The sequence below is a fragment of the Oncorhynchus keta genome, unplaced genomic scaffold (genome assembly GCF_023373465.1).
Source record: "Oncorhynchus keta strain PuntledgeMale-10-30-2019 unplaced genomic scaffold, Oket_V2 Un_contig_13038_pilon_pilon, whole genome shotgun sequence".
NCBI lineage: Eukaryota > Metazoa > Chordata > Actinopteri > Salmoniformes > Salmonidae > Oncorhynchus > Oncorhynchus keta.
In genome coordinates, this window is record NW_026278097.1 from 17,713 (window position 1) to 37,174 (window position 19,462).

Here is a 19,462-nt window from a genome sequence, read left to right on the forward strand (position 1 = left end):
CACTGTATCCCTCAAAACATAATGTTGATATCATGGATGGTCAGTCCTTGCATCCATAGGTCTGTCTATGAATTTGAGAGTAGTTACATTTCTCCAGCCCCATCCATCTTATTACCAAAACAGTGGTGTAATTACAGCTTTGTTATTGGTTGAACTGCAGATTGGTTGATTGTTGTGTGGCTTTTTTAAAGGGGCAACCTAGTTTCTAAACAAACAAAATGGCTGCCCAGAGACCTGAGCTGTGTTAGAATACTCATACTAACTGCACTATTTGTGATGTTAATTGAGTATATAGTTTGCTTATTATAGTATGATGTAGTTAGAATGCCAAAAGTTCCCGGATGTCGTACTAAATTTGCCAAAATATGACAAATACGCTCAGTACTTTAGGGTCCATAATGCAATTCTTCAGGAAATGGGCTTCACACCGTTTTCAGAAGAGTGAGGTTTTCTTTGATTTGGATTTAATAACAGTCAACACAAGTTGAATATGGCCGGTTTCTGGTGCGGTATAAACATTTGAGGCATTTATAAGTTCTATTCTTCAAGAATCAATGGTTATATAGTAAATGGGTCTTTCTATAATTGCCAGTGTAGCTTTCCTGTTGGGGTCAAATTATTAGAGCTGTTAATATAATATTCTGGCAATTATTTTCATGCCATTACATTAAAGGTGAAATATTGTCTTTTCTTAACAAGGTGTTGCTCAAATAATGTTAGCTGCTAATCGCTAGTGAGCGGGCTAGCTAGCTTGCTAAATGTATTATTAAGAGTCAAAGCAAACGTAGCTAGCTAATACTGCCTGGTACCAGTGCTGGTGTAGGCCTAGATAAGCATGTTTGTGCAACGGTATCTTATCAGAGAGGAGTAAGCGAAGTATGAAGATGTTTGCTAGCTAGCAGGCTACATAAAGTAAGAAAACAACATGTAATTTAACATCTAATTAGGGGTCAACTGGAAACAATGACCAACACTTTGGTTCCTACCATGTCTTCTTCTCTGAGGTTTATAGTCAGACTACACTCACCAGGTGTATTGCTGCCACCTACTGTACGGGGTTGTAAAAAATAACCAAAACGCTAAAAAAATGGGATTAACAAATTATACTTATTTTGTAAAATAAAAAAATAAACACGAACCAAATTCACTCCATTTCCCTGAATTTCAAACAAAAATGGTACTCTTCAGATCCCTACACAGGTTCAGAAACCTGGGAGGGGGAACTTCTTCAGTCAGTACTCCCTGTAACATTTTGTCTGAAGTCCTGGAGATCCAGAAATCTGTTTGCTGCCTTCACAATGATGTCTAGCTTCTTAGACGTTTTAATAGTTTAGTATTAATGCAATTTATCACTGCGGCAGTGAGGGTGAACAGCTGATGCTCTCATGCATGTTTCAGTGATACTTACCTCGACGCGAGCATAGAAGTTATTTAGCTTCTCTTGTAGGCTGTGTCACTGGGCAGCTATCGTCTGTGCTTCCCTTTGTAGTTTGATGTGGGAAGCCTGCCACATCCGACGAGGGTTGGAGCCGATGTTCAAGGGGTATAGCAATCTCCCCAGGGTAGCAGTAATACGTTGAGATTTGTCCACAAAGATTGGTTACCCCTCCCATGTTGGCTCATTATTGGGATTCATTGCTGATTCCTACCTGTAGCTCACCATGAGGTGTCTATTGATACAGGTAAAGGGCCCAGCTGAGTCGAGGGAACAAGCAGAGTTGGACACGGCCATGTTATTATCCCACACAGTCTTGTGGTTTGTATGAACCCCGTTCCTGGGAATTAGATTTGATTAAAAATTGTCCCAGTCTGTTACCACAGAATGGTTTGTCCCATTTCCAGCTAGGTTAAGAGGCGTTTTGTCATTTCCAGAGTCAGTTTATTTTGTTACTGTCCATATGTAGCTTGTTTTTGGTCACAGAATGGCTGAATAAGTGCAACATTTTACCTGGAGCTAACTCTGCAGAGCATAGCGCATGTCGAATGACTTTAGCTTCCCTCCAGGCCTGAGGACACACGCTCTCTCAGTAGGCTTAAATTAAAGATACGGAAAATAGGAGTGGCAATATAGTCCGCTATTATCCTCAGTAAGTTTCCATCTAGATTGTCAGACCCCGGTGGCTTGTCATTGTTGATAGACAACAATAATTTTTTCACCTCTTCCACACTGACTTTACGGATTTCTAAATTACAATGCTTGTCTTTTCATAATTTGGTCAGATATACTTGGAAGTGTAGTGTCAGCGTTTGTTGCTGGTATGACATGCCTACGTTTGCTAATCTTGCCAATGAAAAAAAAAAATCATATAAAGTAGTATTTGTCATCCACACAATTGACTGTAATTCTCCCAACATTAAAAAGATGTTAAGAGAGGCCTACTATAATTTTCATTATTTGTACACTTAAACTATGACAGACAAAATCGTCTGGGGGAAAAAAGCCAGAAAATCACATTCCTTTAGGATCCTTTCAATGATTTTTAAATCCTCAAATTACTGGGATTTAAACTTTTGTTATTGACCATTTTCTTAGTGGACTGCACTTTTGTAACTGGATATGTACTTTCATAAAGGGGGACAGCTTCTTTGCTCCTCATTACACACCATTTAGCAAATATTCTTTACATTACTGATAATAGGTTTTGTTACTTTAGTCACAAATCTCTGCAGGTCATTCAAGAGGCCTAAACATGTGGTTCTGGAACTCTTTTTGCTCACGCTGTTCTTGTGATCATTTTGACGTTATGCCCTGAGATCTTCCTAATGGAGCCCAGATCTAAGTTTTATTTCAGTGGTCTTTATGTCTTCCATTTCTAATAATCTGGCTCCCACAGTTTATTTCTTCAAAACAATTTAATTTTAACCTATTGCAAATTCAGTCTTCCCAATCTATCAATATAAATACACATTTTGATTTATCTGGTGTCCTTTGACAGCTCTTTGCCTACCTAAAGTCTTGGCCATAGTGGACATAGTTGAGTGTTGACTGTTCTGAGATTGTCTGACAGGTGTCTTAACAACACTGATAATAAGTTCAAACAGGTGCCATTAATACAGGTAATAAGAAGTAACAAGGAGCCATTTAAAGAAGTGGACAGGTCTGTGAGAGCCAGACATTTGCTTTCCCTGTAAGTGACCAAATACTTATTTTCCACCATGAGAGCTGCAAATAATTTAATTAACAATCATCTCAAAGTATTTTCTGACTTTTTTTCTTCTCATTTTGTCTGTCATAGTTGAATTACCTGTGATGAAAATTATAGCCTCATCTTTCTAAGCCAACAAATTATCAAACATTCTATAAAATTTCACAGCTCTCTCATTTTCTTAATTTTTTAAAATGCAATTTGGTTAGTAACTGGAATATGCTATTTCATAAATGCGTATAGTTATACCAATACCATAGACTTACTGTAGACTCATAACTTCACCTAACAACAACATAGACCTACTGAAAGGTGCCTATATTGGAGACCAAAAGTTGTCTGGCACACTGCTTAGGATTTCAACAACTTCAAAAACGTATTTCTTGCATACAATCATCGATGTTACCACTAATGGGAAAACAAGACAAAATATGACTGTTGTTCACTTGACTGTCTTAAGACGAATGTCAAATAATTCACATTCATTCCAGACATCATTGTTTGAACAACATAATGGCTACGCTGTTGGCATCACCTTTTTACAGTGTATTTTTGCTGTTGTGGGCCTTAAACCACCTGTCTGACTTTTTGTTCACACAGGAGAGAGACCTGACTATCGTGGATCCTCTGGGGGCCTCAACAACCTCATGATGGTGACAGGGCAGTGAAGAGTCTTTCCAAATCAAAACACCTCAAGAAACACCAGCAGAGACCCACAGGGAAGAAATCTCATTGCTGCTCTGACTGTGGGAAAGGTTGCAAATCTTCATCAGAACTTCAAATACACCAGAGAACACACACAGGAGAGAAACCTTATATCTGTGATCAATGTGGGAGGAGTTTTGTTACAAGCTAGCCATCTGACTAAACACCAGAGAACACACACAGGAGAGAAACCTTATAGCTGTGATCAATGTGGGAGGAGTTTTACTACATCTAGCGGTCTGACAGTACACCAGAGAACACACACAGGAGAGAAACCTTATAGCTGTGGTCAATGTGGGAGGAGTTTTACTACATCTAGCAGTCTGACATTACACCAGAGAACACACACAGGAGAGAAACCTTATAGCTGTGATCAATGTGGGAGGAGTTTTACTACATCTAGCGGTCTGACATTACACCAGAGAAACACACAGGAGAGAAACCTTATATCTGTGATCAATGTGGGAGGAGTTTTGTTAAAGCTAGCCATCTGACTCAACACCAGAGAACACACACAGGAGAGAAACCTTATATCTGTGATCAATGTGGGAGGAGTTTTTGTTCATCTAGCCATCTGACTCAACACCAGATTGCAGCATGAATTGAAATGAACACACACAGGAGAGAAGCCTTATAGCTGTGATCAATGTGAGAAGAGTTTTCCTACATCTAGCCAGCTGACTTCACACCAGAGAACACACACAGGAGAGAAGCCTTATAGCTGTGATCAATGTGGGAGGAGTTTTCCTACATCTAGCCAGCTGACTTCACACCAGAGAACACACACAGGAGAGAAACCTTTTAGCTGTGATCAATGTGACAAGAGATACTCTGATAAAAGATCTCTGATCAAACATCAGAAAATACATACATGAAGAAGTTGTTTCATGATATCACTGAAATAATGTCACAATGTAGAATGTTTTAACATTGTAGTAGGAGTATTTTAATGATGTCACAATGTAGAATGTTTTAACATTGTAGTAGGAGTATTTTAATGATGTCACAATGTAGAATGTTTTAACATTGTAGTAGGAGTATTTTAATGATGTCACAATGTAGAATGTTTTAACATTGTAGTAGGAGTATTTTAATGATGTTCTACCTTATCGTTTACCCTGTTCAATTGATTGCAGCATGATATGGATATTAACCTCAGGGGGAAATCCAGGCTCTGAATTGAAAGAGTATTATTTAACAAAAAGTGACTAACAAAAAAAAAACAAAGCTGTGTTCCACTTACTGTGTTGGTGACCCACTTTAATCAACATGCAGCACTTCAAAATGTAGTGAGCTGTTTTCTTCAAGTGAAAAAAAATGCATGTAATATGATAATTGTTTGACAGCCATATGGACTAGTAAGGAAGGTTGCAATATGACAACACAAATGCCCCTGAAAGGCAGTTAAATAAATTGAAAATAAGAATTTCTTCTTTTAACTGACTTGCCTAGTAAAATAAAGGTAAAATTAATCACATTAAGCAGTATTATTGGTCTATAACAATCTGACATCACTCCAGTATTTCTTGACAACATTCAAATTCTAATTGTCTTTATTCCCGTACTGGGCAGTCAAAAATGTTTGCGTTTCGTCAGTGAGTTGCCATGGATCACAATTTATTTTGACTGCACGTTTTTCCTGTATTGGAGATTTAGTTTTGTTTGGGTTCGTTCCAAGGGGACGAGTGAGTTTTAGGATTCTATAGAAAGAATGAGAGAAGATATGATTGTATATTATTATTTAGAAATGTGTTTTTTTTCTTGTTTTTAATTGTTGATAGCCAGTAGACACTGTTTATATTGGAGAAGGTGAAGCGTTGTAGTTGATTATAATGTAAAATGGGAGTTGTTTTCTGGTGGTGAGCAAACTTGTCCAACACAAATATAGGATAGTGGTGGAATGACAGATTTGTTATTGTTTGAACTGCAGATTGCTGGGTTGTGTGGGTTTTTTAAACAGCAACAAAATGGCTGCCCAGAGACTTGGTTTGGTTAACAGCTGAGGGATGGGGGAAGGAGAAGTGTTTCCACTCTCACATTCTTAGAGAAACCGTCAAGAAGTTCAGAAATCTTGGCATAACAGTTTTAAGTTGTTGGCTTGACAGTTGCTGGACCCAGGTTTGAGTTCAGCCCAGGGCTACCCCCTGAATTCACTACACTATGAATACAAGGACTGGCCATCCATGAGGTCAAAATGATTGTTTTAAACAGATTTTGAGGCTACATAGTATGTTCTATAATTGCCAGTGTAGAGCTGTTGATAAGTCATTGTCAGCCATTTTTTTTCATGCCCTTACATTAAAGGCAAGACATACCTAGATTCAATTACATTCATGAATTGGTTTGAAACCTTTGTTTTGGTGACTTGAAGGATTTGTAAAATATTGTTTGTCAATGAATCACTATTTAAATGTAACCTTTATTTAACTAGGCAAATCAGTTAAGAACAAAATCTTATTTACAATGACTGCGTTCCCTGGACGATGCTGGGCCTTGTGCGCCGCCCTGATGGGACTCCCAATCACGGCCGGTTATGATACAGCCTCGATCAACACAACCTGATCCACGGTCAACCTGAAGAGTCATCTGTAATTTCTATCTAGGAATCGTCCCACAACCTTGTCATCGACACAACCTTTCGGTATACAAACTATATGTACTGAACATATGATGCTTTAAGCACGCTGTTTGATTAAATAAATAAGATACACTAGTGACTAGAGGGAGCCGGTCATCAACACAACCTGACTAGGAGGGAGCCGGTCGTCGACACAACCTGACTAGGAGGGAGCCGGTCATCAACACAACCTGACTAGGAGGGAGCCGGTCATCGACACAACCTGACTAGGAGGGAGCCGGTCATCGACACAACCTGACTAGGAGGGAGCCGGTCATCGACACAACCTGACTAGGAGGGAGCCGGTCGACACAACCTGACGACACAACCTGACTAGGAGGGAGCCGGGGTCGACACAACCTGAGAGGAGGGAGCCGGTCATCGACACAACCTGACTAGGAGGGAGCCGGTCATCGACACAACCTGACTAGGAGGGAGCCGGTCTAGGAGGTCGACACAACCTGACTAGGAGGGAGCCGGTCATCAACACAACCTGACTAGGAGGCCGGGAACCGACTGACACAACCTGACTAGGAGGGAGCCGGTCATCAACACAACCTGACTACAACCTGACTGAGGGAGGGAGCCGGTTCGACACAACCTGACTAGGAGGGAGCCGGTCATCGACACAACCTGACTAGGAAGGAGCCGGTCATCAACACAACCTGACTAGGAGGAGCCGGTCATCGACACAACCTGACTAGGAGGGAGCCGGTCATCAACACAACCTGACACACACAACCTGACTAGGAGGGAGCCGGTCGTCGACACAACCTGACTAGGAGGGACAACCTGACTAGGAGGGAGCCGGTCATCGACACAACCTGACTAGGAGGGAGCCGGTCGTCGACACAACCTGACTAGGAGGGAGCCGGTCATTTTACTCTGAACACATTCTTATTTTCATGATGGCTTGAACAGTGGGAGGGAGAACCGATTTGTACCTTGTCAGCTCGGGGAACGATCTGCAACCTAGGGGTTTAGTATCCTGTTACCCTCTTCCTGTCAAACCAGAAGATGTAAGCATTGGAGAGGAGGATTGTCCAAAGTGGGGTATATATACTTGTGATGGTGAGAACACATTTTTGTCTGAATTACAGCTGTAAAGACACTTTGGGAATATTTAAACATGGTTAAGCTTCTATAGTGTCCGTGAGTTATTTCTGAAAAATTAGTGTTCAAATAGGTAACCTGTTTTCCCTACCCCTTCCTGGGTCGGTGAAGAGCGGTATGAAACTTAAGGAATAAATATAATCACCTGTAGAAGGTTTTGTTTTTTGTATTCTGAAATGCACTCGAACTATGTATCATTGCTCCTTATGTTGCTTGAAAAACAGTTTTTTGGGAACAGAAATACTAAATAATTTCTAGTTTGCTAAATCCAATGGTTTTTAACTGAGTGTCATCTTGTAATCAGTCATTTCTACCAATTATTGGTATTCATTTCCTACCTGTTCACTGGGCGTCTAGTGATACAGGTTAAGGGCCCTGTTGGAGATTGGTGGTTGGTAGCGGAATCGAGGGAACAAGCAGGGTTGGACAAGGCCATGTCATTATACAAGTCTCTGTGGTTCATATGAACCCCATTCCTGGGAATTAGACTAACTATGCCTTATAGAAAAAGTAATTAGGGAAAACTATTTAGAAACCTGAAATAATATAACAACGGTTTGAAAAATGAAAACTATTCCAAAACAGACGTGTTTGTTGTTGTAAATGTTATATATTTTTGTCTTTTTTGGTATTGCAATACATTTCAATCTTTTTCCATGTTTAAATTAAATAAACCTTCCGGCAACCCGTCTCACCAATGTGATGGATCTGCTATTTATTTATATAGCTAGAACCTCCATCAGCAACTAACCAGCTAATTAGCTACTAGCTATTTAGTCATTGTTAGCCACTGCTTCCGGCCTTTAACTTTTTTTTAGCTCAAACACCAGCCGCTTTTAGCCTGGATAATACCTGCCAGTCTACACAGCGCGATATCATCCATGAGCATATCGGACTGTTTTTCTCCACTACATCACCGTATTCCTGCCGTAAGCTCTGGACCATTACACTGGATAATCGCAGCTTGCTAGCTGCTACCGAGTGGCCCAGCCCCGAAGCTAGCCTTGAACCAGAGCAACTTTTCAGAGAAGTATGGAACCAATACACACAGTCAATTAGAAAAGCAAAAGCTAGCTTTTTCAAACAAACATTTGCATCCTGTAGCTCTAATTCCAAAAAGTTTTGGGACACTGTAAAGTCCATAGAGAATAAGAGCACCTCATCCCAGGTGCCCACTGCAATGAGGCTAGGAAACACTGTCACCACTGATAAATCCACGATAATCGAGAATTTCAAGAAGAATTTCTCTACGGCTGGCCATGCTTTCCTCCTGGCTACCCCAACCCTGGCCAACAGCTCCCCACCCCCCGCAGGTACTTGCCCAAACCTCCCCAGCTTCTCCTTCACCCAAATCCAGATAGATAATATTCTGAAAGATTTGCAAAACCTGGACCCGTACAAATCAGCTAGGCTAGACAATCTGGACCCTCTCTTTCTCAAGTGATTTGCCGCCATTGTGGCAACCCCTATTACTAGTCTGTTCAACCTCTCTTTCGTATCGTCAGAGATTCCTAAAGATTGGAACACTTCTGCGGTCATCCCCCTCTTCAAAGGTGGTGACACTCTAGACCCACACTATTACAGACCTATTTCCATCTTGCCCTGCCTTTCTAAAGTCTTGAAAGCAAAGTCAACTTCTTGCGACTCTCAAACCCGGATCCGGGAGCGTAATCACCGCCTCAAACTAATTGGCATAACGCAGCGGACATAAATATCCCTAGAAAATCTTCCTATTCATGAAAATCACAAATGAAATATATTGTTTTTGTTAATCATACTGTCAGATTTTCAAAATATGCTTTACAGCCAATGCTAGACAAGCATTTCTGTAAGTTTATCATAGCCTAGCATAGCATTATGCCCTGCTAGCAACAGGCAACATTTTCACGAAAATAAGAAAAGCAATCAAATTAAATAATTTACCTTTGAAGAACTTCGGATGTTTTCACTCACGAGACTCCCAGTTAGATAGCAAATGTTCCTTTTCCCCCAAAAAAATATTTTTGTAGGCGAAATAGCATCTTGTCGTGAGAAAATATCCAGTTTAAGAAGGGGAAAGTTTTTTTTATCCAAAAATGAAATACCACCCCCAGAGTTCCAAGAGGTTTTGTATCCCATTTTGTATCCCACCGTACCTTCTCTGCTGTGCAATCCGTTTTCCGAGCTGGTCACTGGTGCACCTCAGCCACACTCATGGTCCTAAACTATATCATCACCGCCGTCGATAAGAGACAACCTGGCCATGGCTTTCGACTCTGTCAATCACTGTATTCTTATTGGCAGACTTAACAGCCTTGGTTACTCAAATGACTGACTCGCCTGGTTCACCAACTACTTCTCAGAACAACTTCTCAAAAGTTCAGTGTGTCAAATCGAAGGGTCTGTTGTCCGGACCTCTGGTAGTCTCTATGGGGGTACCACAGGGTTCAAATCTCTGGCCGACTCTTTTCTCTGTATATACCAACAATGTTGCTCTTGCTGCAGGTGATTCCTTGATCCAACTTTACGCAGATGACACCATTCTGTATACATGTGGCCCTTCTTTGGTCACTGTTAACAGACCTCCAAATGAGCTTCAATGCCATACAACACTCCTTCCGTGGCCTCCAACTGCTCTAAAACGTTAGTTAAACTAAATGTATGCTCTTCAACTGATCGCTGCCCGCACCCACCCGTCCAGCATCACTACTCTGGACGGTTCTCACTTAGAATATGTGGACAACTATAAATACCTAGGTGTCTGGTTAGACTCTCCTTTCAGACTAATACTAAGCATTTACAATCCAAAATTAAATTAAAAAACGGCTTCCTATTTCACAACAAAGCCTCCTTCACTCACGCTGCCAAACATACCCTTGTAAAACGGACTATCATACCGATCCTTGACTTTGGTGATGTCATTTTCAAAATAGCCTCCAACACTCTACACAGCAAACTGGACGCAGTCTATCACAGTGCCATCCGTTTTGTCACCAAAGCCCCATATACCACCCACCACTGCGACATGTATGCTCTCGTCGGCTGGCCCTCGCAACATATTCGCCTCCAAACCCACTGGCTCCAGGTCATCTATAAGTCTTTGCTAGGCCGCCTTAACTCAGCTCACTGGTCACCATAGCAACACCCACCCATAGCACGTGCTCCAGGAAGTATATCTCACTGGTCATCCCCAAAGCCAACACCTACTTTGGCCGCCTTTCCTTCCAGTTCTCTGCTGCCAATGACTGGAACGAATTGCAAAAATCACTGAAGCTGGAGACTCTCCCTCACTAACTTTAGGCATCAGCTATCTGAGCAGTTTACTAATCGCTGCAGCTGTACACAGCCCATCTGTAAATAGCCCATCCAACTACCTACTTCATCCCCATGTTTTTATTTACTTTTTTTGCTATTTTGCACACCAGTATTTCTACTTGCACATCATCATCTGCACATCCATCACTCCAGTGTTAATTTGCTAAATTGTAATTAATTTTAATTAATTAATTAATTTTATCTTGGCCAGGTCACAGTTGGAAATGAGAACTTGTTCTCGACTGGCCTACCTGGTTAAATAAAGGTGAAATACAAAACAATCTTAACTTTATTAGCATCATCCAAATGGAAACTGTCATTAACGCGGTTCTTCAATAATTACACATAATTCTTAATACTGTAGCAAACATTATATTAAGCAGGACATTCAAATGAGCCTTACAATTATAATCCAAAGTAGTGTGAAATGCTCTCATAAGCAACCTGGAAATGGAGGTTACTCCCCTGAGTTTTCCCCCATTCATATTCAGAATACATTGTGAAAAACTTAAATCTTTGCTCACCATATTTGCTCCAGGCAGATATACTACATCCATAACTATCCGCTTCCTCATTAGCAGATATCCTACATCCATAACTAGCGGTTTCCTCATTAGTTTAGCAGGGAGGTGTTTCTGCAATCAAATTGTGTGTGCATCGCCCTTGAGCCACAATTTTATTAAACACAGAAAGGGGCCTAGACCAAAAGTTGTCTGGCACACTGCTTAGCGTTTCAACAACATGAATAACTTATTTCTAGTCTACGATCATCAAAGTTACTACTAATGTGAAAACAAGGCAAAATATGACTATTCTTGCTCATTTTAAGACAAATGTCAAATCATTTTAACATTCATTATAGGCATCAATTGTTGTACAACATCATGGCAACTCTGTTGGCCTCACCTTTCTGTTACAGTGGTTTTCCGCTGTTGTGGGCTTTTAATCATCTGACTTTGTTGTTCACACAGGAGAGAGTGGGGACTATCGTGGATCCTCTGGGGACCCTCAACAACCTCATGATGCTGAATTTTATTTATTTATTTTATTTTACCTTTATTTTACAAGGCATGTCTAACCACGAGGCTACCCTGCCGCCCCTGAAGAGGCAGAGAAGAGTCTCTCCAGATCAAAACACCTGCAGAGATCCACAGGGAAGAGAACTCACTGCTGCTCTGAGTGTAGGAAGAGATTCACCTCATCAGGCATTAAAATACCTCAGATAACACACAAAGGAGAGAAACCTTATAGCTGTGATCAATGTGAGAAGAGTTTTACTATATCTGGAGATCTGACAGTGCACAAGAGAATACACACAGGAGAGAAATCTTATCGCTGTGGTCAATGTGGGAAGAGTTTTGGTCAATCTGGAGATCTGACAGTACACAAGAGAACACACACAGGAGAGAAACGTTATAGCTGTGGTCAATGTGGGAAGAGTTTTGTTTATGCTTGCCATCTGACTCAACACAAGATAACACACACAGGAGAGAAACCTTATAGCTGTGGTCAATGTGGGAAGATTTTTTTAAAAGCTTGCCATCTGACTCAACACCAGAGAACACACACAGGAAATAAACCTTGTAGCTGTGATCAATGTTGGAAGAGCTTTACTATATCTGGCTCTCTGACTCTACACAAGAGAACACACACAGGAGAGAAACCTTCTAGCTGTGGTCAGTGTGGGAAAAGTTTTGGTCAATCTTGCCATCTGACTCTACACCAGAGAACACACAGGATTGAAATCTCATAGCTGTGACCAGAGATAATCTGATAAAAGATATCAAATATTAGAAAATACATACATGAAGTAGTTGTTTCATGATTTCAAGGAATTAATGTCACAATGTAGATTTTTTTTTTTACATTGTAGTAGGAGTATTGTAATGATTTCACAATGTAGAAGGCTAAACCTTTGCCCACTTATGAATTGATATCAACATGTTATGGATATTAGCCTCAGGTGAAAAATCCAGGCTCTGAAATGGAAGAGTATTTTGTATTTATTCTTACATCAGCTGATATCTCAAAGTGCTGTACAGAAACCCAGCCTAAAACCCCAAACAGCAAGCAATGCAGGTGCAGAAGCACGGTGGCTAGGAAAAAACCTAGAGAGGCTATGAGGGGTGGCCAGCCCTCTTCTGGCTGTGCCGGGTGGAGATTATAACAGAACATGGCCAAGATGTTCAAATGTTCATAAATGACCAGCATGGTAAAATAATAAAAATCACAGTAGTTGTCGAGGGTGCAACAGATCAGCACCTCAGGAGCACCTCAGGAGTAAATGTCAGTTGGCTTTTCATAATGAGTAGTTATTTATGATGCAAGGTGATTTGTAAATTAATCCGTCAGCAGTCAGCAGCCACCTGCACTGTCGGCTGCAATGTCGAACGAGCCCAAATTAATCAATACCAATCAGGTGTTCGACGAAATTATTCTTCAGACGTCATTGATCACGTGCTGCTGATAAAGGGTCACTGCTTTGAATTATACTGCTTAGCGACTTCAGTACATGCCTCATAGCTCCAGTCTCAAACTTAACCACGTTCCTGCTGAAGAAGAGGCGGTCTACTGGATGGAGAAAGAAACTCTCGTGAAAGAGGTGGAGGAAGAGGAGGCTGTTACAATACAAAAACAAGTAGAGGTTGAGGCTGTTACTGTGAACGAAGAAGAAAATGACGTCTCAGTTAAAGAAGAGGAAGACGACGACGTTTCAGTGAAAGAAGAAGAAGAAGACGAAGAAGAAGAAGAAGAAGAAGAAGAAGAGGGGGAGGTGACTGTGTCATCGAACAATGAAGAAGAGGAGGAAACTGGATATCTGGGCCCGGTTTCCCAAACGCATCTTAAGTCGTCCGATGGTTCTAACGATGAACCGGCCCTGATTAACACTAGTAAGTACTGTCTTAACAGAAGCACAAACTCTGCGGTTGTTGAACTGATGTGTGGTGTTAAAGGGGAAATTTGCAATTGCTACATCCATATTTTGACTTTTAAATTAATTAATTTATAGGCATTTGATTCTTGAAGAATATAACGCATGCCTTATGAGCTTAGTTAAACTGTTTACCACGTCAGATCATCAAATATGCTTTTTTTTACTCCAATGTTTAGAAACAATGTAAACCAACACTGTATAGCCTCAAAACATAATGTTGATATCATGGATGGTCAGTCCTTGCATCCATAGGTCTGTCTATGAATTTGAGAGTAGTTACATTTCTCCAGCCCCATCCATCTTATTACCAAAACAGTGGTGTAATTACAGCTTTGTTATTGGTTGAACTGCAGATTGGTTGATTGTTGTGTGGCTTTTTTAAAGGGGCAACCTAGTTTTTTTTTTAAATTGCTGCCCAACACCTGAGCTGTGTCAGAATACTCAGACTAACCATACTATTTGATGTTAATGGAGCATATAGTTTGCTTATTAAAGTATGATGTAGTTAGTATGCCAAAAGTTCCCGGATGTAGTACTAAATTCATCAAAATATGACATATACACGCAGTACTTTAGGGCCCGTAATGCAATTCTTAAGGAAATGGGCGTGGCTTCAACATTTTCAGATTTGAATAAAATGGTGGAATATATGCATACGTGACACGTTATGTTAGCTACACTGTCCTTACAAAACCAATAGCATATCTTTACAGCAGTATGTATCGGTATGTTAACTAGCTATCTAACGTTAGTTGGCTACTTATACATCAAACCTGCCAGTCTAGTAACTATATTCTAACTAACTACCCGATGTTTATTGACTTGATTAGAGAGCAGAATACCTGATGAATTTAATAACGCTCAACACCCATTGAATATGGCCGGTGTCAGTAAACAACATAATAAACAACATAATTTGTTGCCAGCAGCACAGTTAGTCACCGACACTCTGGATCACATGAAAACAGCCTAACCAGCTCTGCTAGGGCAAGTAAAATGGTAAGAGTGAGGTTTTCTCTGATTTGTGTCCAGCAAGTTATCCAACGTTAGCCAGTTAGCTTGGGTGCTTTACTGTCATTGTGAGGTCAGAACGCTTGGATCGACCCTACTCCTCAGCCATATAGTATTAGTTTACAAACAGTGGCGTTATTACGAGCTTATGTTTTGGTTTCTGGTAGGGTAATACGGCTGAAACATTTGAGGCACATGTAAGTTATATTCTTCAAGAATCAATGGTTATATAGTAAATGGGTCTTACTATTACTACCAGTGTAGATTTCCTGTTGGGGTCAAATTGGTAGAGCTGTTGATAAGTCATTGTATAATATTCTAGCAATTATTTTCATGCCATTATATTAAAGGTGAAATATTGTCTTTTCTTAGCAAGGTGTTGCTCAAATAATGCTAGCTGCTAATCGCTAGTTAGCGGGCTAGCTAGCTTGCTAAATGTATTAAGAGTCAGAGCAAACGTAGCTAGCTAATACTGCCTGGTACCAGTGCTGGTGTAGGCCTAGATAAGCATGTCTGTGCAGCGGTATCTTATCAGAGAGGAGTAGGCGAAGTATGAATATGTTGGCTTGCAAGCCAGCTACATGAAGTAAGAAAACGACATGTAATGTAACATCTAATTAGGGTCAACTGGAAATACTGACCATCACTTTGGTTCCTACCATGTCTTCCTCGCTGAGGTTTGTCAGACTACACTCATCAGGTGTATTGCTGCCACCTACAGTAACCAAAATGCAAAAAAATTGGGATTAACAAATCATACTAATTACCTAAAATAAACATGAACCAAATTCACTCCACTACCCTGAATTTCAAACAAAAATGGTACTATTCAGATCCCCACACAGGTTCATGAACCTGAGAGGGCTGGAACGTCTTCATTCAGTTCTCCCTGTACCATTTTGTCTGAAGTCCTGGGGATCCAGAAATCTATTTGCTGCCTTCACAATGATGTCTAGCTTCTTAGATGTTGTATTAGTTTAGTATTAATGCAATTTATCACTGCGGCAGTGAGGGCAATGCAAACCAATGTTGTTGTAGAAACTCCAAGCTAATGCGGAAACTGCTAGTTTTAGACGAAGGTTGCTAATAATTTATTAATGCAATTTCTCACTTGCTCTATAAACACAACAAAGTCCACCTTGTTCACTATTAGTGTATTGGGATCCTTCTCCTGCATGGCTTCACTGCAGACTGTGGGACATCCACTACCTTCTCCTCTCTACTCCTTCAGCTATTTTCACTGCCTCCACATAGGATACCTGCTGGATGGACCTGATCATCCTAGCTACTACAACCTCCTTCATCCATACAGTGCACTCCGGGAACTCGGGAACGTGATTCCCATTACAATTACAACATGCTTCATCTGACTATGACATATTCATTCCTTCAACAAACACTTGCCACATGTCCAACCTTTTTTACAATTGTAACACTGCAGCGGCTTCTGTATATCTCACTTACCCAGGTTTTACATCAGATGGGAGAACCACTTCACCAAACCACAGTAAAACCTTCAGTCTATCATTAATTTTAATCCACCTACCTGAAATGTTTAACCTAAACCACACAAAGCTTTCTCCTTTTGCTCTGTTGACACACAATCGGCATCATACCACTCCTGGTCACTCGAACCGATTCCACTTCACCATCTTTGAGACCGTTAACAGGTCACCCACAGAAACATCCTTGCTGATGATTCCAACTCTGACCCAAAACTGCTGTTCATTACCAACTTTAGCCTTTTTCACTCCACTGTTCTTCACCATCGTCCACTCAGTCTCACCAACTGTACTCCCGCCAAGATAATCCCTCAATGCTTCCTCCATTGCTCCTCCAGTCATCCCCCGGACTCCCTCGCTCTGTGCTGTGAAAGATGTGAGTTTGTGTTCTCAAAGTAGCATCTATATTGTTGTCATTCCAGCACATCTGTTGTTTATCCAACTTGTTAACCCTTTCGTCTGCACTACTTGCTGTCATTTCCCTTCCTGATTTTCCTCTCTTGGATGTCTCCACCATGCTCCTACTCTGTCAGTAATTCCTCCCTCGTTTATTAATTTGTAGTCATGTCAAACAACAATATAATTAAGGTGCTGCACATTCTATTCCAAATCTAGAATTAGAATTGTCATTATATTAGTAACTGGAATAAGCAATTTCATAAATGCGTGCAGCGTCTGGTTGCTCCTCATTACACACCACAGAGCAGCAAATATTCTTTACATCATCAACATAGGAATCACCTGTTTTTACTAAATAATTGAGACACACAAATGACTTGAGGGAACCAGAGATCAAGATGGCCAAACCATAAGAAAAAAAAACTCTTCCTCCTCCCGCTGCTGCTGGCCTTTGTGAATTCTGACGTTATGCTCCTGAAGTTTTTAGTAATAGACTACAACAGCAGTCGGCAACCTTTTCCATTTGGAGTGCAAATTTATCTGACCATTTCTACTGATCTGGTGCCAGTTATGATTTTCCTATTCACATTTTACTGGAACAATTAATTTTGATTTTTAATCGTATCTCAAAATCATTGTCTGTGATTAATCTACATTCTATATAAATGAAAATGATATAAATCTAAATAATGTTTACTGCCATTGCCAACTATGTAAAAATAGCCTACATAAAGCCAACAAATAAAAACATCTAGAAAATATCCAGATAAAAATAAATCACATTGGCTGCGCATGGCCTGTCTACATAGTTGATACACTGTTTAAAGTTCTATGGTCTGTCTGAAATGTGATGGCAACATTGTATAAAACTGTTTCCTGCACCAGAGAGTTTGGGACACTGTAGGCTACTTGTGAAAGGGATAAGAAGTCGAGTGGTTATCAAGAGTGAGAGCTGGAAATATTTTACTCTAATCAATAGTTCCTCAAAGTATTTGTAAGACTTTGTTTACTTGCTGTTTGAGGTGAAGAGAAAATTACTTTGAGAAGCTCCACAAATCATTAGTATTTACGCACCACCACTATCAGACATCTCCAATAGGTGCATCGCTCTCCTTAAACCACCTGTCTGACTCTTTGTTCACACAGGGGAGAGACCTGACTATCGTGGATCCTCTGGGGGGCCTCAACAACCTCATGATGCTGACGAGGCAGAGAAGAATCTCTCCAAATCAAAACCCCTCAGGAAACACCAGCAGAGACCCACAGGGAAGAAATCTCATTGCTGCTCTGACTGTGGGAAAGGTTGCAAATCTTCATCAAAACTTAAAATACACCAGAGAACACACACAGGAGAGAAACCTTATATCTGTGATCAATGTGGGAGGAGTGTTAGTACATCTAGTGGTCTGACAGTACACCAGAGAACACACACAGGAGAGAAACCATATAGCTGTGGTCAATGTAGGAGGAGTTTTAGTACATCTAGCGGTCTGACATTACACAAGAGAAAACACACAGGGGAGAAACCTTATAGCTGTGATCAGTGTGGGAGGAGTTTTGTTCAAGCAAGCCATCTGACTCAGCACCAGAGAACACACACAGGAGAGAAACCTTATAGCTGTGATCAATGTGGGAGGAGTTTTGTTCAAGCAAGCCATCTGACTCAGCACCAGAGAACACACACAGGGGAGAAGCCTTATATCTGTGATCAATGTGGGAGGAGTTTTACTACATCTAGCATTCTGACAGTACACCAGAGAACACACACAGGAGAGAAGCCTTATATCTGTGATCAATGTGGGAGGAGTGTTAGTACATCTAGTGGTCTGACAGTACACCAGAGAACACACACAGGAGAGAAACCGTTTAGCTGTGGTCAATGTAGGAGGAGTTTTGTTCAAGCAAGCCATCTGACTCAGCACCAGAGAACACACACAGGGGAGAAGACTTATATCTGTGATCAATGTGGGAGGAGTTTTACTACATCTAGCGTTCTGACAGTACACCAGAGAACACACACAGGAGAGAAACCTTTTAGCTGTGATCAATGTGACAAGAGATACTCTGATAAAAGATCTCTGATCAAACATCAGAAAATACATACATGAAGAAGTTGTTTCATGATATCACTGTAGTAGGAGTATTTTAATGATGTCACAATGTAGAATGTTTTAACATTGTAGTAGGAGTATTTTAATGATGTTCTACCTTTTCGTTTACCCTGTTCAATTGATTGCAGCATGATATGGATATTAACCTCAGGGGGAAATCCAGGCTCTGAATTGAAAGAGTATTATTAAACAAAAAGTGACGAACAAAAAAAAGAGCTGTGTTACACTCACTGTGTTGGTGACCCACTTTAATCAACATGCAGCACTTCAACATGTAGGGAGCTGTTTTCTACAAGCGGAAAAAAAATGCATGTAATATGATAATTGTTGCAGATGTTTGTGTATATACACACATGAAAGCAGTATAATAAATTGGTCTATAATTAATTTTATTAACAATCTGACATCACTCCAGTATTTCTTTGACAACATTCAAATTCAAATTGTCTTTATTCCCGTACTGGGCAGTCAAAAATGTTTGCGTTTCGTCAGTGAGTTGCCATGGATCACAATTTATTTTGACTGCACGTTTTTCCTGTATTGGAGATTTAGTTTTGTTTGGGCTCGTTCCAAGGGGACGAGAGTTCTAGAAGCTAGTGAGTTTTAGGATTCTATAGAAAGAAAAATGA

The 19,462-nt window shown here is 40.5% G+C and overlaps 1 protein-coding gene and 1 long non-coding RNA gene across 5 annotated transcripts in view; one reads left to right on the forward strand and one right to left on the reverse strand.

Moving 5' to 3' along the window:
* Positions 1-5,166, reverse strand: part of LOC127918071 (uncharacterized) — a 15,825-nt gene extending 10,659 nt beyond the window's left edge. Inside the window, exons 1-3 of one of the 2 annotated variants that reach the window (XR_008098704.1) lie at positions 4,650-5,166; positions 4,295-4,378; positions 4,044-4,211 (exon numbers count right to left, since the gene is read on the reverse strand). This is a non-coding gene — a long non-coding RNA (uncharacterized LOC127918071). The other variant, XR_008098703.1, reaches the window with a different exon arrangement.
* Positions 1-19,237, forward strand: part of LOC127918070 (zinc finger protein 239-like) — a 19,889-nt gene extending 652 nt beyond the window's left edge. For 2 of the 3 annotated variants that reach the window (XM_052501265.1, XM_052501264.1), the window contains one exon: positions 17,869-19,237. In XM_052501265.1, the coding sequence (XP_052357225.1) occupies positions 17,869-18,830 (962 nt within the window). In that variant the 3' untranslated portion in view covers positions 18,831-19,237. Of the gene's footprint in view, positions 1-13,648; positions 13,767-17,868 lie in introns of all 3 variants that reach the window. The other variant, XM_052501266.1, reaches the window with a different exon arrangement.
* The last annotated feature ends 225 nt before the right edge of the window (positions 19,238-19,462 follow it).